This window comes from Gallinula chloropus (genome assembly GCF_964237585.1).
Source record: "Gallinula chloropus genome assembly, chromosome: 10".
In the NCBI taxonomy this organism is placed as follows: domain Eukaryota; kingdom Metazoa; phylum Chordata; class Aves; order Gruiformes; family Rallidae; genus Gallinula; species Gallinula chloropus.
The window spans coordinates 15,716,432-15,741,837 of record NC_140095.1 but is presented as its reverse complement, the minus strand read 5'-3'; the positions used below and the strand labels follow the sequence as shown (position 1 = coordinate 15,741,837).

Sequence of the window (25,406 nt, the reverse complement as noted above, 5' to 3'; positions counted from 1 at the left end):
TCTATTCTCTGTGTGTGACTTTCTACACGTATTATATTTTTTTCAATAGAACAGTTCTAGTAAGAGTCAGGGGATGGGAAACCGCAACTCGATTAGGCTACAGCCGTGTAACAATAGGGCAGCTTTCCAGTACTACCAGATTACAGCCTAAAAAGAAAATAGCATTTGCCTAAAGATGCTCTGAGCTGCTTCTAAGTATTAGAATCAGGAATTGATGATTAAATGTTTGACTAATTCTTCCTAGGAACTTGTTATTTTGCTAAGTCCTGTTTACCACTGTCTGTTGCATATCCTATGTAAGCTCACACCCAAATCCTATCTGCTATGGCAAAAACAGGTGTGGGAAGCAGTACGGGGCAGTGAATTGCTGATAGTTTTCAGCTCAGTGATGCTGATAACTGTTTCATCTGGTACAATCGAAGGTCTGGAAAAAAACAAGAAGTAGGTTTGTGCAGTCCTGTGAAGCATTGTATGCAGCCTTGTAGTCAAACCACAGTCAGCAAGAGTTCAGCTGCGTGCAGTACCGGCAGCAGCGCCTGGCTGTGCTGCAAGCAATTCACAGACTAACCACAGGAAAGGCACCCCGGATTGCACTGAAGGGCACTCTCGGCTGTGTCTGAAGACGTAGCAAGAAGTAAAATCAGACGTTGATGAAGAAGAGTTTTCTTGAATGTGGGGTCCCGAAGGGTGAGCAGGAGTGTTGTTCCTCATCTTCGGTCACAATGTTGTCTTATTTCTGCATGAGCTGGATTCTTCTGGTCCTGTCTGCAGGTAACTAAGCGGGTTTAAAGGAATAGATAGAGGCGGATGGAGGCAGAGAGATTTCATGTTACAAGGGGAAGAGCGCTGGCACGGCATGGAAACTGCAGTTTTGTATTGTGAATAGAACTTGATCATGGCGGCTCAATAGTCTTCTGATGGCCTTACCTCCTTCTTAAAACAGAATCATGCTGAAGGTGTGATGATTTTAAAGCCATGACTGTCTGCTTGTCTTAGAGAATCATCTTTCTCAGTTTTTCTAGATAATGGTCTGAGCAGAGGGCTTTTAAAATTATTTTCTAAAATGATCTAACTTCAGGCTTTGTGCAAGTGAATGCTTAGAAATACAGGGAAAAAAGGTCAGCTTTTAGTGTTTTTTAGCCAATATGAAATTTTATTGATAATAAAATTGATGATCTCCCCTTTTTTCCCTTGGAAAATATTGCTAAAGGGAATAGCACTGAAAACAACAGGTTGCAGATGAATATAGGTAGATAGTAAAGAATGGTGATGAGAAAGAAAAGGGTTGTTGCAGATAATATTTCCTCTGGAAAAATAGCTCTCCTGATAGGAATAGGCAAAAAATCTTTCACTGGGCAAGAAAAAATGAAACCTGTTCAGCAGTGGTTGTTCTGCAGAATCCTGCCATTCAGTGGCTTTACATTGAGAGGGAGGAAGAGTTTCCCACGGTGGTTTTAATGAAAGTCAGTGTTTACTGTTTCCCCATGTGTGGCTTGGATTAAATCTCAACTAACTAAATAAAAAACAGCTCACAGACCAAACATGGCTGAAGAGAAGCCACTGACTTGTGCAGATCCAAACCCTGGTGTCTCTTCACTTCTCTGCCTACCTGCAGAGGCTGCAGGAAGTGCGTTTCTTCTTTCTCTGGCTAGAGCCAGAACAAATCGCTCGCCTGATCAGTATCCTCACTGTGTCAGTCCTGCCAGGATTCACACCCATTCCTGGAAAACCAAATCCTGGGGGTGGTGGCGAGATGGGGGGTATTGGGTCACACACTTCCACTTGCACACACTGTGTTCAACAGCTACGTTTGTCTTTGTGTCCCCAGACCCCGCATTATCGGAATCGCTTGTGACGGGCACGGTTGGTCAGGACATCACTGTGCCCTGCTTTTACCATGTCAGGAGCAAAGGAGACATCACATCAATGTGCTGGGGTCGTGGCGAGTGCCCTGCTTCAAAATGTTCTCAGACTATTATCCAAACTGATGGATGGAAGGTGACAGAGCAGGTCAGCAGCAGGTACAGGTTGAAAGGGGACCTGCTGCAGGGTAACGTGTCCCTCACGATTGTGAACGTGAAGCTAACGGACAGTGGGACGTACTGCTGCCGTGTGGAGATCTCAGGGTGGTTCAATGATCAGAAGAACACTCATAAGGTTGTGATAAACAAAGGTGAGTATACAGATGATCTCTTGTGTCAGAACTATTGTGGTACTATTGTGATGATGAGTCTGGATTTCAAGGTTTGTGGTGGAAATGATTTCTGTAATCACACACAGGATTGATATTTAGGGCTTTGCAGGTCTGCTGTTAGAGCTGTTTAAACTAAGCTGCCTTTGGTGTTGCTGTTATCCCAGCGCAGTCACTGTAATTATGAAAAGGACATGGTGCTTTGTTTCACTGTACATGGCACTACTGAGCTTCATGCACCTCAAGTGCTACACTTGCACATTTTTCGTAGAACATTTTCCCTGCTTGAGTCTAGAGTAAAGCCCAAGGACACAGAACTAGTATAGACAAATTATAAGTCAACTTTTCCTTTGATTTTCAGTTTTTCCTCTTAAGCATGATAATGTATGGGATAGCTGATGCTAGCAAACTTTTCCTGTAGAAACACTCTCTCTTTTTCACTAAATAAATGCATGCTAAGGTTAATTATAACGTATGTGTTATTTTTTAACATCAGCTAGGATCTCTACTGCAAGGCCTCGCATTTACACCTCTGAACAGACCTCAGGTAACTTTTATCCAAGTATTAATCTCAATAGCATATATTAACTACACTGCAGATGGGAATCTAAGGAAGGAAACAAAACAGTAGATGATAGAAATGTCTTCACTGAAATTTACTAAATGCTACAATAGAACCAGTGTTCAAAATGTGGATTTAAATTCTGCCTACAGACTGTCTAACAGAAGGAACACATATACATGGGAAGAACTTTGCTCCCAGGTATTATGTTGTAGCTGTTAGTTTGGTATGGTATTATCTTTGTGGTATAAAATCTCATCTTGTCTTCTGGAAATGCTTCCCATGAACAGTAAACACCAAATTTTTAGGAGCTGGGTGTGCTCACTATTTGATCAAGTTATTTGTTGCTTAATGTAATAAACAGAACTGTTTTACTGGGCTATCTCAAAAGTGCATCTATTCCAAGCTCCTCGCTCTAGTAGCAGTCAAGAGAGGGTGATTAAGGAGGATCATAGAAACATGGTGGTAATTTTGTGATACAGCAGGGTAGAAGAATGCTTTGGTGCTGGTGGAAGAGCCAGTGAACGGCTATTCCTCTCTGTTTCTCCATTCCACTCAGAAGTTTATAGATTTCTATTTCATTCCCAGTCAGGTACTTTTCAGTCTGGAAAAAGAGCTCATAGGGTAACGATAGCTTATTTCCTGGATTTTGAATGAAGAGTCAGGTATGCTGTTTGGATTTCTCCTTCCATCTCAAATGTTTTCAGCTAAGCAACTCAGAACAGTCACATTTCCTTTTTGGAAGAAGAAGTGAAAACTTTCTCATACTGTTTCTGTTCCAGTTGCAAACACGGCCTCTCATCTTAATCCTCTGAGGTTTTCTTAACCGTGTGACATCTTCCTTAGCCACTGCTGGAACAATTTTTATATGTTTTCAGAATGCAATACGTGTGTGCTCATGTTCTGGCATCTCCGATGGAAGAGAACAATGAAGCAGATAATTTTGTCTTCTTCCAAATAAAGCTTATGACATAAGGCTAACAATTAAAAACATCAAAGGAACCAGCTGGGCTTGTCATAATGTGAACAGGAGATCTTGTTTTCAGGAGGGTGGTATGTCATCTGACAACACGTGGAGAAACCAAGACTGATGATATGGAAGAGATGTGTTGGCAGCTCTTAATTTTAAATATTGCAAACAGCTTTGCTCTGGGAAATTACCTCAAAATATCCTGTGGGTCCTAATGCAAACATACCACACTTTGCTTAGTCTTTACTGTACAGCTGCCTGGGACTTCCAAAGTATCATTTGCTTTCTCTAACTCTGCACCACTTGCTCTCTTACATCCCTGAGCTAACAATCAGTTTTTGTCAGATAACCTAAATTTGCTTTAGGCATCTACTGCCTTTTCTTGACAGATGACTACCTAGATGCCTACCTTGGTAACTCCTTCCTTCTAGGCCCCGTGTTAAGATAAATGCAAGAGCTAGGTGTTTCCTAGGTAGAAATCAAGGCTCTGGAAAGGCAGCAGAGCTCCAATCCTCAGAGTTTTGTGATGCCCTCTGAAGGCACCAGTCTCTTTGTGATGTGCAAAGCCAAGACTCCTGATGGACATTTAAATTTGGTGGTCTCAGTGCAACAGTAGAAATTCCTCTCTGTCAAGGCAGAATGGTTCACTGTGCAAACGTCATCTTTGTCTTGCTTTTGCTCAGCTCCTGGAAGCACCACTGAATCATCCTCTACCATCACAGGAGCGTGGCTGTCGGATTCTGCTTCAGAAGCTGCTCAGACTGTAAGCATCTCTGTTGTGCTATAGCCTACCTAGGCAATAAGACGATGTTGCATCATCCCCACAGTTCACTTGTACTGGTTTAGTTTGATTGCAAAAGAACATTTTTTTCTTTATTGTAGTTTGCATGTTTAGTGCTTATGGAAGAATGCTCATGTGCTCATTATTAAAGGGATTAAAAACGGTGCTTTAAATGCTTAAAGTACTTCTTGCTAATGCAGGAAGAGCTTTAGCAACATCTGTATTGTCTTTCAGGCCTCTGGTCCCTGCTCAAGCACCTCAGACTGCTTGAACGTAACCTCAAACCTGCAGGTAGGGCAGGATGAGGGGAAGAGCGGGGATGTGGGGGGAGTACCTGACAGCAGAGCAGTGCCTCTGCACTCCCCTTGCAGTGGGGTTCAAACTGGCTGCTCTGTGTCTTTCCTGCTGAGCCCCACAGCACTTGTTGCAGAGTGACAGGCAGGAACATCACCTAGATTTTATCAGCCATGTCAGGCTTTGGGAAAGTCTCCTGTGATATACTGCAATGCAGTATGTGCTGTGGGCTCTCATAAGGTGGTAAGTCTAAGACCACACTGTGCTTCAGCATCTTCCCAGGCCTGAGCTCCTAACGAGGGGTTAGATAGCTAACAGCTGGCTTCAGAAGAAGTTTTGCATAAATAAAGACCAATGCAAGAAGGCAGCGTATGTACTTATTGATATAAAGCCTTGAATAGCTACTGAATAAGCTGACAGAAGGGTGGTGTGTGACACATGAAGATGTTTTATTAATAAAAAATAAATATTCATCAAATAGTATTAGACTTGAACCAGTTTCAGGATTTGAAAAAACTTCAGATCCTTTGACTGTGTCAAGAAATAATGTCTTTCACAGCATGGTTCACACAACTGTTGCAGTGACACTGCTTGAAACTAACCCTGTATCTCAAATTAAGCTCTTGCTTTCAGGTATACTGTTACTGCAGGGTTGCAAACCACACAAATGGCCTTTGGGTACTGTATGAACTTCTTATTGTCAGTGCCACTAATGCTCATCTGTTCTGTGTTTGACAGAACACGTCTCTCTCGCTTCCCAATCAGGAATATTCAGAAATTAGGCTGTACATTGGAATTGGTTTATGTTTGGCACTTCTCAGCATCCTTACTTTGACTCTGTTCCTCACCAGAAGTAAGTACTTTTCACAGGACCCATTCATAGATGGGTCAGGTATGTCAAATCACAGCTGTGGCAGATGCCACATACCTTCTGCTTCAGGGAAGTGAGCTAACGTCTCTGATGGCCTCACTCTGCATCCTGTGCTGCGGTTGCTTGCTCAGTTCTGGGGCACAGAACAGCAAGGTGCCAATATGGTCTTCTCATTTTATGTTCTGAGACTGCTTACCAACCAGCCGACTCATGGTCTGGTAAGGAGATGAGTGATAGGAGTCCATCTCCTCTGCCCCACTCACTTCTTCCTACCCATTCCTCAGTTACTGTGTTGTTCCAGCCTTTCCTGATGGGAGAGGCATTGGCTTCATATAACTAGATCCAAGATTCTTTCTGTGTGCCAGACTCTCCTGAGAGAGAGATCAGATCCTGTGGAAATAATGGGGATTTGTTATACTGAAAGCATCTGCTTAGAAGTTCCTTTGTTTAGTTTCTTACACAAGTTGGGTTTTTTTTTTTTAACTCATTACATTGCTTCTGATGGTGTTAAGAAAATTATTTGTTTTCTTTTTTTTTTCATTTTCATTCTGGATGATCCTTAGAGTATTTATACAACAAGAACAAGACGGGTGGCTTTTCAAAGTAAGTATTCTGTTTCTGCTTTACCTAATAGGTGAAACTTTGACTTCATTTTTAAATCTTCAGTTAATAGGAAACATTGCAAAAAGTAATTAATAAATCCTGCTACTTATCATTAGTTAGCAAAAAGGAGTTATAACTCAGTTCATTGCACTAGGGAATTTGCAAACTTCAGGTGTGGGTTGTCTCATAAGTGGAAAATGATTCATTATCAGTCATGTTTAAACAAGTGGGTTTGCATATTTTACTTTTTTCCAGTGAGCCAGTTGATACACCTTTCTGCTCTTCTGCATTTCTATTGTCTGGGGTTTTTTTGTTTAACAGCATGCTTTTTACTCTTTTCTGCAGCTTCATTGCATATTGGAGACCAGAAAGTGAAAGGAGTCACAGTGTCCTGGAAGATGAGGTCCATGCAGAGGAAAACATTTATGTAATACACTAAGGACTGTGCATACTCGCCTTTGTCATTTGCTGGGACAGTAAATAGTTTGCAAAATGTTAGCTGCTCCCTCTGCTTGGCAGCTAACCATGACTGGACTACTGGAGCATTATTCACATCATTCTAATAAAACAAATAAAAGCTACACTTCTAATTAAAGACTTCATCAGCCTGTTCCAGAAACAGAAACCCTACTGGCTTGAGTGGAAGTTTCCAGAATACACTTATCAAGAAAAGTTAGTGCTATATTTATTATCTGTTTCCATTTCTCTCTTCCTTTTTGGAAAAAAAAGAGGAAGTGAGTGCCAGAATGGCACTAAAGGAAAGCCACCCGTTTTTAAAATGTTTGGTGTCACTGTGTATTGCATCTGCCACCTAAAGCAGTCCGTGCCGTCCGAGGGCAAAAGCAAGGTCATAGCAAAGATGACAATGGAACAACTTTGTAGTTTTAGCATTTCAGTATGCATTTAGTTGAATTTTTGTTGAAGTTGGGTATACACAGCCATGGTAACAGCTCAGGAATGCGATGTACAAGCTCTTGCCCCCCCCCGAATTAAATGCGGAGGAGCTCTTGATGCCCACCCTTTCATGGGATGTGCATGAGCCTACGGGATCAGCACTTTGATGTGCTGTATGTTCACAGCTTGCTTTCAGAGAACTGTTACTAACCATGGCTTACCCTGCAAAGTACATCACTTCTGTGGCTTTCTTCTAGGGCCCACCTATGCTCTGAGAAATCCTCAGGGTGGGAAGTCTCATTTCCATGCCTCTAAAACAACTGAACAAAAAAACCCCTACTTTTTGGAGTTAAGTTCTTTCCTTAGCTAGGGGAGAAGTCACAGACATTGCATGCAATACTGGCTAAAAATTTGCCCTGAATTTAGATCCCTCTAGATACCAAAGAATTCTACTGTATTATGCTGGATTTGTTTGCTGGCTTTTAGTTTGTAAATAGGGAGTGTCTGTGGCCTAGTGCCTTTCCTCTGTTGCTCCACAGTTAGATGTGGTGCTCTGCTTATATTCTCTGCAACACTTTGGTTTACTTAAATAAATGGAGGTAGCCTCATGATTCTGAATCAACATTATGTACTGTTGAGCAATAGCTACAGCACACCCAAATCAGCTTTAAGTGGAAAAAAATTATTTCCTCAATTGCTTTTAAGAACACGTTTGTAAACAGGGGTTGGGGACTTCCCGAAAGAGCAGAGAAGTGGTACAGGCAGGAGAGAGACAGGATACTGCTCAGTACAAGCTTTACCCTGAAGCTCATCCCAAGCAGCAGTGTGGGATACGTAAAGCAGATGTTGTTGCCACAGAGAAGGCTCATAGACTTACTGCAAGCTTTCCATCATTGAGCTCATCATATTCAAGGAAGTTGTGCAAAGAACAAAGCTTTATTAGCCAATGAGGCATAAAGGCACGATAATAAAATCAGTGGGTATTTGTGTAAACAGCTGAGACAGTTTGGGCCATAGTCTGGTTGTGCTTTAAGGGCAGCTGGTAAAGATAAGAGCAACTCCCCATCTTTTACCAGCTGGTAGAGATGGGAGGGCTTGAGCTGGCTGGGGAGAGGAGGGTTTACCCCAGGAGTCCTGGAGAGCCTGGCTAAGGTGGAGTGCAGTTGGTGAGTGTGTGTGCAAAGGCTTGTGAAGGAGGGAAATTCTCCTCATCTTGTTGAAGGAAGAAACTGGAAGTAAGTTGGGATCCGTAAGCCTGGGGTGCTCTGTATTCTCACTGGCGCTGTGCATTGCCCTGGGGCTGGCTATTGCAGCAGGGCTAGAAGGCTGAAAATGCGGAGGGGAATTCATGGCTGACCGGAGGGGTCAGTGTGGGAGCATCGTTAGGTGATTGCTGATCCCTGGGCAGTGGAGGAAACCGGCTCTGCCATTTCTGTCTTCACATCACATGCTGCCTTGTGTAAGAAGATACTGAAACTAGAAAGGATCTACTGGTGTTAGACTGTATTTTTACTGAGCTAAAATTACTGCCTATGCTGCAGACATTGCTTTCCTTCTGCCCGGCTGAGCATGTCACTGCAGTGGGCTCTGGGGCCCTGACCAGAAACGAAAGAAGTCTGATTTGGTCTCTGAACTAGACCTCAGAAAACATCTTCAGCAATTTCTGCTTTCTGCAGCTTTTACCAAATCAATCTCTACTGAGATCAGGTTTAGGCAAGTGTGGGGTTTCCAAAATTATCTGATTCCACCCACTTGTACTCTTCAGGAGTTTGGGGACTATCCTTGAAGGCTGCTAATCATAAAAACTGCTTGCTCATAAGGAACTGGAATAGGCTGCCCAGGGGGGTGTGCAGTCTCCTTCTCCAGAGATATTCCAGACCTGTCTGGATGCTAACCTGTATGACCTGTCCTAGGGAACCTGCTCTGGCAGGGGGGTTGGACTTGGTGATCTCTGGAGGTCCCTTCCAACCCCTACAATTCTGTGATTCTGTGAATAAGGACTTTTTTTTCTTAATATTACAGACTAGTTCAGTCTATTATTTTACCAGGGAGTTTTCCATGTAAATTAAAGTTCCGGAATATCCGATAGCCACAGTCTTGATTAAAGTTTCCTTTCTGCTCTGTGGTTACTTGGTAACAGACTCCACAGAGGTCACATGGAGAGAAGACCTTTGTCGTGGATGCACAGCAGAATACATACCAATACATGTGGGCAGAAGCTCCCTGTGCTTTATCATTCCTTCCACCCATGTCAGTGGATCTTGGAACAGATGTTTCAAAAAGTCCTGGACTTGTGCAGGTGGCACCTGGTGCCAGTTCACCCATTAAGAGATTATCCATCTGCACACAAACTGGCAGCAAGTTGAGCGTGATAAGGCTAATGAGCTGCAAACAACAGTTGTTGGCTTTATTTGAGAGAGAGTGAGCTCTCTGCCTTTCCTTCTCTGCTTGCAAAAAGCCACTAGATAGCAGTACAGAAACACAGAGCAAGCAATGGTTTTCTGGTTCTTCCCAGCACGCTTCTATTTTGGGTGGCCTTTTCCGATGGACTCTGCTGAATTTAGCCCAGTCTTGTGAAAGAAACAAGACTAGCATGATGCTGTTCATCATTTTCCTCCTCTAGTCACCTGCAACATACTGTTTTGAGAAGTTTCATGGAAATTGGTGGCTGGATAAGGACTCAGATTTGAGCCCCAAATGGGATTCAGCTGCTCCCTGCACTGACATCAGCTGGGTGTCAGCTCACAGCCTCTGCTCAACAGTGAGGGGTAGGAGACAAAGGAGAAACTGGGATTGTTGCAGAGAAGAGGTCTTCAGGGTATCGGACACATTAGGTTTCATTGATTCTGTTTGCAGAGCTGTTGGGGCCGTACAGACAAGGTGCTGTATGAACTGTATCTGGTAGAATATAGCAAATTGGGTATTTTACTGGTTGCTCATTAACCTGCCTTGCACCATTGTACAGCACACTGCTGTACACTTGTGTCTGTGCCCACTGGTTGCTGGTTATGCTGGACAGAAGCATGCAAAGGCATGGAGCAGCATTGCAGCATCACTGTAATTCAGAATAAACTCAGAATAGGTCTCTGACCTTCTCACTACTTGTATCCGCCACAGAGTTGGCTACAGCAGCTTCAACTGAAAAGAAATGAGGTGCCCTGGCTTTGCTGGAGCCTAGTCTATTGAAGGTCTACTTCTTGCCACTGCAACATAGTGTTGTGATGGCTGAGGATGCTAATGAGGGGTAGCCTCCTACTCCAGTGTGCCACTGAGTTCAACAGGTGTGTAAGCACAACTGTCCTTCTCTTATGCTGGGGGGGTTATATCAACAACTAATCTCTTCCAAGCTTCCTGTGATATTCAGGGTTTTGTAAACCTGTTCACAGTCCCCCATAGGTGATCTTTTTTTCGAGACTGACTCATCTTGAGCTACCACCTCATCCTTCTGTGGAAGCTCTTCTGTACTTTCCAACATTCTTTTTGACCATCCTAAGACCCTTTCTAAATCTAAGATACGATTTTGAAGGGACTAGAAATATATAGAGAGTCCAAGGTAGATTTGAACAGTGGCCCAATGATATCTTTGGGGTTGGACTCAATGATCTCTTGAGGTCCCTTCCAACTCCTACGATTCTGTGATTCTGTCTTCTGCTTTGTTTTCTATGGCTTTACTAATAACTGCTAAAGTTTGAATTGGTTTTTCCAATGCTACCAAGCAGAGGGGCAATATTTTCACGAGATTGACTACTCATGATAAGCCCAAAAATCTCACTACTGAGATTTTATCATCTTATCGCTTGAACTTGAAATTGCTCTCCTGTTTACACCATGAAACATTTATTTGCACAGAATTTTGTCTATCAGCAATTCTTCATTCCTGAACTTAATTCCCTGAATTAGTTTTGCTTTGTTCCTCTTTTCCAGAAAAACTCCAGAGAATTTGTTTATCAGGTCATCAGAAAGTTAAAAAAAAAAAGAAAAGAGTAAAAAATATTTCTTGGAGCTGGTGTTGCAGATCTTTGGGAAGGACATTGTTTTGGCAAGAAAACATTTCCAAGACAATGTGAGTGAAGATGAAGTCAGAGGTGGAGACTAAGCCAAATGTTTAGGAGTGTAAGAGCATACAGAGCTTGTTCTTGCTGCTCTGCACTACAGAACTGTAATGGGTCTAAGAGTTCCTCGTGAGGGCAAAACAAATAGTGCATTGAAATCTCTGGTGGTTGTACTACTCTGAGTGTCTTGGAAGAGGAAGGTAGAATGGGATAGAATAGTTCAGTTGGAAGGGACCTACAATGACCATCTGGTCCAACTGCCTGACCACCTCAGGGCTGACCAAAAGTTAAAGGATGTTATTAAGGGCATTGTCCAAATGCTTCTTAAACACTGCCCGGTTTGGGGTATTGACTGCAGGAGGCCTGTTTCAGTGTTTGACTACTCCCTCAGTAAAGAAATGCTTCCTAATGTCCAATCTAAACCTCCCCTGGCACAGGATCCCAAGGAGAGGAGCTCAGCACCTGCCTCTCCACATCCCTTCTTCAGGAAGCTGTAGAGACCCATGAGGTCACCCCTCAGCCTCCTTTTCTCCAAACTAGGCAAAGCTAAAGTCCTCAGATGCTCCTCATAGGACATACCTTCTGGAGTTTTCACCAGCTTTCTTGCCCTCCTCTGGACCCATTCAAGTACCTTAATATCCTCCTTAAACTATGGGGCCCAGGACTGCACAGAGTACTCACTCACAGTGAGGCCACACCAGTGCTGAACACAGCGGGATAATCACCTCTTTTGACCGCCTCCTTCCGGAAGCGCAGGACAGCAGCAGTACATAGTATCTGGAAATGGAGAAGTGAGACTTCAGTAGTGCTTACTCAGCACTCCATGGGAAGTATAAGATCTAGTTTTCTCTCTTCCCACTAGCTGCTCTGGAGTCTCCATCAGCTAAAATGTCCCATTTTGTGCTGTTTCACTGGATTATGATGCAGATCTTTATAGGTGAGTCTTCACCTGCTTTTTCTGTGCTTGCTCAGAAAACAAAAATTTTGGAAAGTTAAAACCATCAACACTTGCTTTGTGAAGATAAAACAGTGAAAAGGGTTGTAACTTTATACAGAACTTCAAAAGTTTTCTTAGTCTTACTGAGTTAATACTGATTGAGATTTTTTTGAAGACTTTTAAAAAACATGGGTTTTCTCTGTATATAGACTTGGTTAGTTCCCAAATCCACCCAAATTAATTAATTCCTTTACTACTGTTAAACATGTTCTGCTGGCTTTGCTTCTTCATCTGTCTCTCCGCTATGCTATAGTGCTGACACAGCCTAAACTAGGGAATTGAAATATTGACAGAATAATGAATGTGTGTACATGATAAAGAGGGCTGTCTGCTACTGTGAACTGAGCATGGGAAAACACAGCTGGAGATTCCTCTCCTTTTAGTCCCACATGTTCAGTTCAGCCATTTGAAATCTAAATCCTAAAAGAGATAGAATGACTTCTATCAAGAAGATGGAAGTTACTCCAAGAAGAGTAACTTGGGAGACTGGGTCTTGCAAGCGTGGTTGATACTGGCTACGTTGCTGCGTGTGCCTTTAGGCATCAGCCATGCAGTTTCCAAATTGCTCAGGAACTCAGTGGGCTCACCCACTTGTTGTGAGGCTTGAGTTCCTATCAGGAGTTGTGCTTTTAAATCCTGTAGGCATTTCAGGAAATTCTTAGATGAATAAATATTAATTGGCTAAAATACTGGATGAAATACTTAGTATTAAATCTATAGGAGAAATCTATCTGAAAAGTAGTGGAAATGTTTGGTCAGTGGTGGAATACACAGAGGGGCAAGAGGTGATCTGTGCTGTGCTGAGGAAAGATAACACAACCTCCACGGTCTGTGCTGCACAAGCAGAGCGTCACCATCACCTTGCCTCTAGCCTGGGGAATTCCATAGCATTTTCTGTGTTTTTCCAGTCTCAGCAGAAGAAACAGGCTGGCTCTTTCCATAGCATGTCTTCATCCTCAAAATAAATTGGAGGTCCTAACCTACATTTAGTCTTAATTTCAAAAACATACATGCAGAGCTGCTAAAGGGTGACAATGGCTTTTCCTTACCTTCTCTTGAACTTGGTCTGGTGCTGAGAATTGGTAGTCTTGAGATTCGGGAAACAAGCAGAATGGGCAGTGAAGTGCTTCTTTTTTGTTTATCAGTAATTTTCTCTACAATTTCATCAGTACAGAAGCTTCAAGGAGGAAAATTCATCACAAATAAATAAAAAATAACAAAAAATAGGGTTGTTAAGGAAATGCTGCCAAGTGTCTTCTACAAAGAAGGAAAATTATTCCAGAAATAGATTAAGAAAAACATTTATTTTTCAACCAGCTGTCTTGGCTGGAGGATGTATATTTTTGCCCAACCTGTGGAAGAGAGTGTGACTACAAGTATTGGACATAGTGCTCAATGCCAGTTGTCACTGAGAGTTGGTTCAAGAGATACTGTATATAAGTACTTGTATGTCTGTATGATCCAACCAATTATGGATGCCCCTTTCTGTTTTAGAAGATATATTAAACGTGCAGTTAATTTTCCTCTCGCTTAGATTAAAGACTTAGAGTGGCAAACCTCTTCAGTGAGACATCAGTGGGACTACCCAGGCATAGTTGATGATCAGCATGCCTTGGGTCAAATCTGGATGCCTAGGAGGATCACTAGCATGAGCAAGTGTAGGACCTCTTTCTCAGTAAGACTAGGATCACAATATAATTGTCTCAGGAGCCTCGTAATCTCAAATAAATGTTAATTCAATCATATTACTATTTCTTTGGAAAATAGTAATGTATTTGAATATAGTAGTAGCCTCTGTAGAAGAGGCTGCAACTGAGAAGCAAGTTATTTAGTCCTTGCAGAGGTTCATACTGTTGAATCAAGGCTGCTGCGGTATTGAAGCTTTCCACAGAAACCTGTAGTGCAGGCAGATGTTACCAACATTAGCTTCTCATAAATCAAAAGAGGATTTGAAACTGCAAAACCTGTAATTTTCTAGCACCAAAACTGGCAGGAAACTGCACTGGAGACATTCTGGTGCCTTGTGTCTTCCCTCTTTTTCTTTTTATTTATTTATTTAAAAAATAAGCTCAGGGTTCTGCTTCTTTCAAAGAGAAGAACGAGAATTTTCATTTGTTAAAGCTTTTGTGCCATGTGGGACTGGGATGAAATAAGAACAGACGATAAGCCGATTTCTCCTCAATCAGTAGTGACCTTAACTCCAGGGACAGGTCAAAGCTGGTCTTGGTTTTACACACATCGTGTTCGGTTCACTTAAGACTATGAGTTTACTCACTCAGTGACTAACCCCCTGTTCCCCTAGGGATACTTCCGAGATCACCTGGATGAACTGGTTTGTTCTGTTGTCACAGAAAGAGGCTGTTTACTCTCTTTGTTTTGCTGTAAACTGCTGGTGAACCTACCCTTTCTGAGGACTAGACCAAACAACCATCTTGCAAAGCCTTATCCTGTATTCAGGAATTCATTTTTTTGGCACATCCTACCTTCATTTCACTGCAAAAGCTTCTGCCCTTCACACCATATTGCATGTTGTTTTGTCTGTCTCCACTCTTTTAGCATTTGGAGCTATGGAAACCTGAACAAGTTGGCTTATCTTTGCCAATGGGATAAGCGATAATGAAGCTGAAATGTCATCCCAATAACAAGTCATGAGGCAGCCTGCCACAGACTAAAACCTCACCTGGGGAATAGTCCATTAAAGACAAAACAAAAGAGACATGGACACAGTTGGAAGCATCTGTTTGCTATCTGGGAGTCATGCCAAAAAGAAAAGGCATTCAAACAGCTGGCAAAATAGAAATGTTTGGCAAACCAGGGCTGAAGCTGGTGATAATAGCACCAACTGCTGTAAGTCCTCTTTGGGTAGGCAAGCTGGCCACCAGACATCAGACATGCGGGATGATCTTGCTGCAGCAGAGGACCAGATCTGGATACTCCCCAGGTCCCTCAGTTCCTGCTCCACCACATGTAAATAATAACAGGGAGAAAAACACAGCAAGGTAGGAGGACTGACACAGGCTAGCTGAATGTAAACTAGGAATTATTTGTTCCTGTATGGGAACCTTTTTTTGAATAGTGCTTTTCATTAAATCCCTTTTAGTGTAATCTGTGAACTGCGTGAACAGCCAAGAGGGAACAATAGGTAGCAGAGATTCAAACCAGGGTTTGGGCATTGGCTGCAAACACCAAGTAACTCTGGTCATTAAGAGCTCAGGGAAAGCATGCATATGCTCTTTTTAACAGTACAATGCTAACAGTTGAAGCTAGTGTGCTTTGCAAGGTAAGTGGGACAGTTGGCAGGGCTTCCTCAGAACCAAAAAAAATAGTACTCTTTGTGAGAACAGGTTCCCATAGACAGATCCCACTGCTCTGCCATCTTAATTAGGACCTAATTTCACATGTGAATGGGTATTTTGGACCCTGGTATTGAGTCTGTCAGTGAAGGGCAACTATGACAGCATTTCCTTTTGGAAGGAGATGCTGTTAGATTGAGAAAACCAGATGTATTTCACACCAGGTTTCTGAATAAATTTCAAACCGTCTCTTAGCAGAGGAGATGGGATGGGAGAAGAGTTCCCAAGTTCCATTTTCACAGGTCTAGCCCACACTTATACTGCCGGCAACAGACCCAGCTTCACTCACCACATGCTTTGAGTGATGTATATTGTGAGGAGCCCTCCACCAGCTGGCTGAGGCCAGAGCATGGAGCTCTCAAGCAGCAAGCCAATGTCTACAAGCTCTTGGATGTTGCCTGCTGCCACAAGATCCAAGGGAAGTCTTGGGGGATCAGTAACTGTGGCCTGTCTGCAAGCAGGAGTGTTTCTTTCCCTGCCTCATTATGTTGCATAGGCAGAGTTATGCATTGGAGATTGCCAACACTTGTCTTTCCTTGTTCTTCCTTGACAGCACACGCCGCATCTGAAGATGTTGTTAGAGGAGTAATAGGGAAATCTGTTCAGTTGCCTTGCTTCTACCAGGTGACACAAAGTAAGGGCGTCTCCGATATGTGCTGGGGCAGAGGACCGTGCCCCAATTCAAAGTGCAACAACAAAATTTTGCACACCACTGGGAACAGGGTAACATTCAGAAAATCCCAGAGATACAGTCTCCAGGGATATATTTCCTATGGAGATGTGTCTCTCACAATTGGGAGAGTGAAGGCAGAAGATGCAGGTACATACTGCTGCCGCGTGGAAATCCCGGGCTGGTTCAATGACATCAAACGGAACATGCGACTGGAGGTGGTGAGAGGTGAGTTGTGGAACTTTTCTGATACTGCCAGGTTAGGAGTTGAAAATCTGACTGTATGTGTGATTTGGTTGGGTTTTTTGTTTGCTTTGGCAAAAAGTGTTTTTCCTAAAACAAATAGTTTTCATGGGAGATCTGCAACCAGTTGCCAGTTCAATGAGGAGTTTTGATGAAAAACAATAGTAACTTTTACCCTTTTTTTGTCTTCCAGATGAAATATTTGATTTCTTATTGTGTAGCTCTGTTTGATCTTTTAAAGAAATACTGAATTATAAAAAGGGATTTATCATTTGAAGAACCCTTGGAATGAAATTCAGGTTTTATTTGGGGTTCACCCCAACACCAAAAAGACTTTCTTTTGGCTCATGACCGGTGTGTTTAGAAATGTGTCAGAGTCTTGAAGGACTTTTTCCCCTTCCTATTATTTTGCTGAGCTGCAGGAAAAGTAATAGTTGAGAAGAAGCACTACAAAGCAGAGGAAAAGATGGTGCCCACACTGCAGAATGACAATTTCTTCCTAACTTTTACAGGGTGTTCAGAGGTACAATTGGTGCTGAGGTCTCAGGTCTCTTGCCTGCCTGTGCTAAAGCAATGTAATGGGAGAGTGGGGGAAAAATGCTACCACCCCATTTCTATCCCTGAGTTTGAGGGGACCAGAGTTGACATAAAAGAACTCATTGAAAAGTTTAATAAGAAGCTTGTGGCTGAAAATCAAGCTGTTGTATTTATTTTAATGAGGACACTGAAAAGCAAAATCACATTTGCCAGCTTTCAGGATCTACCCAAAAAGGTCTGGTCCTTCAATTTCTGTAAGAGGGTTGAGGAGGGGGTGTTTGAGACCAAAAACTCCACAAATCTGTAAATTTGGGAATTACTCTGGCTGGGGCAAGTTTTCTGCTAATCACACAACTTTTTAAAATAGCAACTTTCCACCTTAATCCATGGTATTTTAGCCACCAGATAGGTTTCATTTGTTTCTGGGTTGGGTCTCCTCAGGGTCTGTTGTGAGTCCTCAGATCAAGCTTTTCCCTTGGCTATCTTTTCTCCATGCAGCCCCTCCAGTGATAAGACCCACCACGAGAAGGGCTCCCATTTCCACCAGACGTTTTAGAAAAACAACTTTTGCTCCCCAAACAACATCTGATAATCAAACCACAGCAGAAAGCACTGTTGTCCTGACAGACACCATCTCTGAAACTACAATTGCAACTACCAATCATACAACAGCAGAAACTGCTGTTCTCCTCACAACCACTGCCCCTCCAGCAACAAATGCAACCACCGAGTCTCCAGCAGCAGTTACACTGCCGACTGTTGATCCCACAACATTTGCTGTGACAGTAAATGATACTTTTCTAGAAACCAGTGCTCTCCCAGATTTTACAACTGGTTTCCAAGAAGTTGACGTGACGACTGAAGATGATGTCATGTTCTGCTCAACAGAGTCTGTCCCTCTCCCCGGAGGTCCCGAGGGTAACCAGCACTAATCCTTTCTTTTCTTTGCATAGCAGGAGATGGTCTGCTTTAGTCTGACTCTGGCATCTCCAGATACTTAATGAACTCTAGTCCAGTCTAGAGAGTCTCCAGATACTTATATCTGGGAAGTTTTCTCTGAGATGCCTTTATGTGTGTCTCACTAAGTCTAAGGAAACACAGGTCGAATGTTGTGGATGATACCAAACTGGGGTGAATGGCCAAGACAGGAAAGGGTCAGACTTGCATTCAGAGGAATTTTTACAGGTTGGATAATGTGACAACCTCATGAAGAACAACAAAAATAAATGCTAAGCCCTGCACCTAGGATGCAGTTAAGATGTTCACTTAACTATGCACTGATGTTTTTTTCTTGATTTGAAAAAGACCACTGAAATGGTCTGCTGAAAAGGTTAATTTAGAGCATGCTCTGCTTGAGCAATAAAGGCATTTAAAATTAACAAAATGCTTAAAATTTAGTACTTACATTGCCGCTCCATATGAAGGCTGCTGTTATTATTCACAGTTAGTTAATCGGTGACCTATTAGCATCCTAACCACTCATAGGTTGCTACTTACTCCATATCAATGACTTTTCCAAAAGTTGATGTCTACACACAAGGCTGGGTTTTGTACATTTTTTAGGTCACCTGTCACTTGAAGTTCTTTCTGAGTTGAACATCTGAGGGCAGTTTTTCTGTATCATCCCTCATCTTCCAGCCATAACAATGCACCCCAGTTAAACTTGGCACCAATTGATTGCACCTCTAGCTGAACTATTACAACATCTAACCACTGGCCATGCAAGTAAATCACAGCATCACAGAACATTAGGGGTTGGAAGGGACCTTGAAAGATCATCTAGTCCAAAGGACATCAGTTATCTGGGTAGGATGAGCCAAAACCAAAATACAGATTGTAGTTGCAGATGCAGAACTGTGCAAGCGATTTCGAATGCCATAGGAAGACCCACCTGGTCTGTAATCTTTACAAACATTTTACTTTGCTTCAGTGACTACTGAATTCCCAACTATGATTCCAACTGCAGAGGGAACTAAAAGTCCTGACACTTCTCCAGTGGCTGAAGAAGTGACGGCTGCAGGTGAGTAGAGTAACGCTGCAAGGTCAGAAGTTGTGTGTGCAGAGAAATTAGGAAGTTGTCATAAACAAAAGTATAGACTATTGTTAAGAGTGTTCCAACATGTACTGGTAGCTGTTCGTTGCATCTGGAAGTAACAGGTATCTGGGGTCCACACAGAAATTGTTTGAAATCAGGAAGTTACAACAGCTGAGAAAAACATGTTTTTAAGCCTCCAAAGGAAGCAGATTTTGAGTCACTTGCTACTGTTGGGTATCTCAGGTCTGAGAGAAGTTAAGAATTGGTCTTTGTCACCATCCAAGGTGAAATGTCAGATACTTGATTTGTCATCTCTGTGAGTTCATTGACCTTTCAATTTTAAATCCTCCCTAGTGTTGTGAGCTTTGAACCTCACTGAATATATATTCATATGTGGCTGCAGGCTCAGCTCTCCAGTGCTCAACATGTGCTCTTGGTCATCATGGCAAGCAGCAGGCAATTACCACAGCTATCAGCCATTCCTTCAAGAAAAAAGGAACTGGTGCAGAAGATCATACCATATCTGAGAACTGAACAAACTTGCATGAAGTCTGCACTTTGAGTCTCTTAACCAAGTATAAAAGTAGAGTGGCCAAGGTTACTGAGACGCAATAGCCTGCCCACCAGATGCCCTCAAATGTGGACTTAAAAAGAAAGGCTAAAATTCAAAGATGACTTGTCAATATTTAGCTGTTAAGAGTCCTTTTTGTTTCCACTAGTGTCAAGAATCTCTTTGTTCTGAAAAACACAGTATTAGGATTTTGGCAGGTCTTCTTTTGCTAGGCCTAGAGACTTACAGAAATAGAGATTAGGAAACTGTTCCTGAATGATCCTGGAGATGGGTCATGGAAGGGACTTAACTGGTCTCTGGTGCACATGTGAGAGAATCCTCTGGGATTCTGAGGGCAACTTAAGTTGTTGGCTAGAAAGATCCACCAGAAAGGCAGTATCAACAGAAAATGTACCATGCCTATGTGAGTCATGTACATTCCCACCTATGCAAAAACTTGTGTCATGCTATTTTCAAGAGCCAAACCGTCATAATGTGTGAAAATGCATAATTGAGTAGTCTAGTGAGAGCTATCCACCAAGTGAAGTTCTTGACTCAGTCTCCTTTTACTCTAAAATAATTCACTAAATGGACTAACTTCAGCCTTATTCTAACGTAAGGGAAGATTAATTTGTTGCTGAACTCTACTGATGTTAGCACTGTGGCTGAGAGACCCGTGGTTCAGACAGCGCTCTATCTCCAACTACAATTCTTGCCAGATAGGTTGGGTTAACTGGGGTGGTTGGTTCCTGTTGACCAGTTGCTGATTTAGTTTCTCCTCTGTCTCCACCCCCTTCTGCCCAGCAACAACCTTTCCTGCACCAACACTCTGGACCCAGAAGAGCACTCTCCCTCCTTCAGGTATGGAGAGTAAGGAACAATGGTTGCCCTCACCAGCCTGGCTGCAGCATGCTGCCAGAAAGTTTAATTTTGACTTGTGGGACATGCATGTCAGAGTGAGATATGCACTTCTTGTGTATTTGGGGGTAGTTCTGCTGAACTACTGCTCCCCTTCCCTTCCCTGAGAGGAAAGGAGGGGTGTCATAAAACAGACTTATGGCAAAATGCAGCGTTCATGTATCCCATGGATTTTCAGAGCTTGCTAGGGTTTTATTACCTGTATTTGTTTAGCTCTAGTCCTTATTAGCCATAATCTTTTTCTACTCCAGTGCAAATTTCTAGCTAGGGTTGCATGCTTATGAGCTGCCTGTGCCTTGTCTGTGGTTTTGATAAAATGCAAGCATATTATTTGGTTCAGGGAGACAAGTAACTCAGTTCTCACAGAGACCTGGTCAGAACTGAAAATTTTGAGGGTGATTAGGTTACTCACTGAATAACATATTCTGAAAAGCTTTAAAAAATTATTTTTAAAAGCTTTTTTTTTTTTTTCTAACGGTACTATTTGTGACCATCTTATCACCCCCATCACCATATGACATTCTGGGTGTCTCAGGTATATAAGGTTTCCATTGGCTGCAGCCAAGGCATATACATGCCTTGACAAATGACTCATCTGGTCCCTGGTACTTTTTGCTCAGATGGATGGTCTGTGGTTGTTCTTCTGTCAAACCTGTGAAACCACTACTCGTCACAGTCTCTCTATACATTAGGGCATGACCGAAGTCATAGAACTTTTCTTGTCATAGCATATAAGCTGAGGTTTTGATTTACTAAGCTGAGGGTCTCCTGTTTTAAAGATGCTGCTAAACATTGGGTGCTTCCTGTGACAGATCAAGTGCTCCAAATACTAAAATACATCAGTACTTTGTAGCACGAGGTCATGATTACCTTAACAAGCCCAGATTAACTTTTTATGGCTTTAAATTCACTAGCAAAAGTAAGAGAATAGGATTGTAGGGTGAAAACAGAGGAGTGTGCTGAAAGAGTTCTTGAGCAGTCATTTAGTTCATCCTTATTTCCAAAGTATAGAAAACTAGAACTGAATTATCCTTAATGTACCTAGATAGAAAAACCTGCATCATCTTCATAGAGCTTTCTTACATCTGTGGTAAGTTATCTGAATGTAAAGTTAGTTCCTGTGGGTTTCTGTACTAATTGCATCTTTCACCAACTGCAATCACACGTCTGACCCAAATTAAACTGAGGCAGCTCTTCCACTTAGACTTGTATTTTGTTTACTACCTTTGGTCTCTATGGCATCGTGTCATGCTTGCAGAAGTGAAAAATCCTTCACACCCAAGAAATTTCTACCATCTTGCTTCATGGACTACCCCTGGGAAGCCTCTTTCCCTGATGAAGACTGACATTTCCCAATGACTGGCTGATCCACCATTTGTGGCAGAAACAGATTGTGTCCTTCTGGTTGCAAGGTGCTTTATTTCTCCTTCTCAGGACCAAACATTGCCCTTCTCATTCCCTGGGATTTCATTACTCCTTGACTAGAGTGGTGACAATAGCAATGGTCTTTACTCCTTCAGGTGATAGTCCCAGTAATAATTTCAATCTCCTTTATTTTCAGGGATTTCAGCAACTTCAGAGAGGGAGGTTGGGAGCGATGGTGATAACAGACTCAAGGTAAAACTTCCTCTAAGTTTCAAGAGTGATTAACTAGAAGCCAGATATGCTAGTGATTTTCAATGTATTCATACTAAAGGGACAGGGTTTACAAACAGCAGCTTGAATTTTTGTTTAGAAGCTCGGGAACTGTATCTAGTCATCTTTCCAGCAAGTAGAGCCAAAGCTGTGACTATCCCATCTGTCTTGAACACTTGAGAAAAACCTCACCTCCCTGACATCCTGTAAGAGGAGCAGAGGTGGCATCCTCAGGGTGTGACCAGGGAAAAAGCAACTTTGGAGGGTTGCTACACTTCACTGTCTCTAATCAAGAGGATGAATGTGGCTAACCTCCTACTTTAGACAATTTATTAAGTAGCTAATGTTAAGTGGGATAAATCTAGGCTTCAGAAAAACATGTATTAAATACTTAACAGCTAATTCATGTGGTTTATCATCATCAACCTGATGTGTCTTCTCCATATTAGCACAGGCAATCTCAGAAAACCTCTGGAAACTCCAGCCCAATGCAGATATTTCAGAGCTCTAGTGACTAGGGCAACCCACTCCTACATGAGTAGGTCTGAAGTAACCACGTTTCTAAAGCCTTTTCAGTTTTTCTCTTCTCTCTTCCAGTTTCCCAGCTATGCCATTCTCATTGCCTGTCTTGCAGTGGTGCCCGTTCTTTTAACAATGATGCTCTTGTTTTGGAAACGTAAGTATCCCTAAGCACAGAAGTGATTAATGTTTCTAATGGTGGCCTAGTGCAGATGTCCATCTGTATCTCTGGTTAATCTTCTGTAAATCTGCCATGGCCCCTGTGACAGCACTCAGTTCATTTTATGGGGGTTGCTGTCCTTACTCCAGGACTGTGTCACCATAAGGAGACCAGGGACCATGAGTTGGTGGGGATGCAGCAGGAGGAACCCTGTGCAAAGAACCCGTTCACTCACTTGTTGCAGGTCTGGCTCATCTTGTTGGCTCTTGCTTTATAATAAAGTGGTCCTGTAGCTTCCTGGAATTGCTCCTGACAGATACTGGTGTAACTTTAAATCAGAATGAGATTCTTTCTTTCCTGCTTAGCCCACAGAAACTTTGCAACTTGCTATCTTTGCTTCTGAACTCATTTGATGGAATCATTAGAATTGCAGATTTCTTTTTGCCACTGTGACATTAATATTATTTTGCTTCTAGGTAAACACACAAAGAAGTTTATAATAAAAAGGTAATCAATTTTGTAATTTCCTATTAAAAGTTCCAATGTAATTTTTCTTAGAGGCAGGAAGGTATTGGCCACTGATTGTAATTGTATTGGCTTGTGGTGCTGACTACCAAAGCTGTGTGATGAACAAGTTTCAGATAACTTCACCCCAGAAAAATCAAAGAGAGGATCCCAGATGCTGCTTCTGTGTCATGATGAACAGACATTCAGGGAACTGGAGAACTTCAGTAACTGGTACTTACTGTTATGTACTGACCCCAGCTTAAGGAAGTACCTAATCTGCGTTATTGTTTGATCAAATACCAGGGCATGACCTTGGTAGGGTTATTCTAAATAAATGAAGAGATAAATATTTATGATGATCAACAAGCAAAATAATATCTCAGAAAGGGATTAGGGATTTATGGACAGTCCTCTATGAAGTGGCAATTCATGACAATCCACAAAGAATGGGCCCCATGAAGGTTATACTGCAGCAGTGCAGCAAATCGAGCTTTCCGCTGCTAGATAAATCTTACAGCTCTCATGGGGCCACTGCTTCCTCTCACTTCCTCCTTGGGTCACGCTGAAGTATCTGAGGTGATCGTTGAGGTGACCATTTTGAGGTAGATAAGAAATATGGGAACATGCTGAGTCATCCTGTCCAGGTATAACCAATAAATTAATGTCTTTGCCTTACCTTGAAAAGATTTTCTTTAGACAAACCACAGGGTAGCCTAATGAAGCACTATCCCTTTGCTAAGGACCAGTAGATTGGTCCCTCACTGCATACCCCACCTAGGAGGTAAGGACTGGGGATCAAAGAGGGACTCTTTTCTGAATCTTGTGGTGGTTACCCTATGGCTGTCATTGTAAGATCTGAACAGCCTTTTCCTATCCTCTAGAAGAATGCAAGCAAAGTAAATACTTCTGTGGTGTAGAAAGTAGGCATTGCATCATTGAAGTCAGTGGACTTGGTAGCTTCTGGTCTCTGTTTCAATGAGAATTTGCCAATGTTACAAATAAAGGATGCTCTGAAGTAGCAATGGGCTTTCGCCCCATCCATAGTGATCTGTGCCTCTCACTGCAGACTTGGACCAGCAGAAGACCTTGAAAAAGTTTTCAGTGGTGCTGACGGAGAAAACAGCATGTTTTCCCTGTGAAGAGCTCCTACATCACCCGGAGACGCCATGGAAAACACAAAGGGCCTGTTTCGTGCTGCTTTGAGAGATGCTTATGAGCCATCAAAATATCAATAGGTGTACACCAAAGACCAAAGCTTCAACTGTGAAAATTTAAAAATCTCTGTGCAAATTTTGCCATGTCACCTTTAAAACATATTGCAGAAGCTTCTTTGAGAAGATGCTTCATGCATTATTCATAGATGTTTCTGGAATCTGCCTTCTTACTAACTCCGTGTTACAGAATTGAATGTGGTTTTCTCCATTTTTACTAATGCTCTTCCTTGAATACAACTTACACTGTGAAGAATAGAAGAGAGAAGAAATAGCATGGAATGCTGCCTGACTTCAGATTGCCAAAAGAAAAAGAAAAATACAGTTCTTGTTGCTTTGATACAATCAAGACAAAAATAAACTACAAGAATGCTGCAAGTATAAATCAAAAATGCAGATTTCTTAAGGGGTACTAATGCTGCCTGTGATTCAACATGTTTCAATGACCCTTGGAGACTATGTTAATAAACTTTGTAATTTACCCATGGCAATTGTACTTTTTATGCCAGATCTGAGCTGAAGCTATTTGGACAGGAATTAGTTATTTCCCAGGTGTTGAAATGACTGGTGTGCTGTCTCAGCTCTCCAAAGAAGTATTGCAGCATTTCCAGAGGTGGGAAAATGCCCAGAAGACCAACCTGTGGGGAAAGGTTTCTATCTGCCCTCACAAACCCCCCTGCCACTTATTTGTAAATCCGTATGTCCCCCATCAATGCACATAGGGCATTCCCAGTCATCTGCAGTTTCCTTTTGGTCCTAACAACCACCTGCAAAAACCAGCAGCTCCTGTGGTGAAGCCTGCTTTGCAATGCAGACCTACACCATGCAGCCCCAGGGTGCCTCATTTAGGGCC

At 42.3% G+C, this 25,406-nt stretch overlaps 2 protein-coding genes across 2 annotated transcripts; both read left to right on the top strand.

Moving 5' to 3' along the window:
• Positions 1–1,926: 1,926 nt before the first annotated feature.
• Positions 1,927–6,890, top strand: LOC311195337 (hepatitis A virus cellular receptor 2 homolog; the record flags this gene model as incomplete). Its single annotated transcript, XM_084268718.1, has 6 exons — positions 1,927–2,173; positions 4,407–4,486; positions 4,739–4,795; positions 5,537–5,651; positions 6,233–6,272; positions 6,618–6,890. 6 exons carry the CDS (start codon positions 1,927–1,929, stop codon positions 6,709–6,711), a joined length of 633 nt encoding a protein of 210 aa, XP_084124844.1. The 3' UTR covers positions 6,712–6,890.
• A 5,216-nt stretch (positions 6,891–12,106) lies between these two features.
• LOC311195336 (uncharacterized protein) lies at positions 12,107–25,044 on the top strand (the record flags this gene model as incomplete). Its single annotated transcript, XM_084268717.1, has 10 exons — positions 12,107–12,155; positions 16,122–16,466; positions 17,517–17,936; positions 18,949–19,038; positions 20,408–20,464; positions 22,083–22,138; positions 22,754–22,832; positions 22,985–23,079; positions 23,312–23,342; positions 24,409–25,044. The coding sequence occupies 9 exons, from the start codon at positions 12,107–12,109 to the stop codon at positions 23,333–23,335; spliced, it is 1,215 nt and encodes a 404-aa protein (XP_084124843.1). The 3' UTR covers positions 23,336–23,342; positions 24,409–25,044.
• Positions 25,045–25,406: the final 362 nt, after the last annotated feature.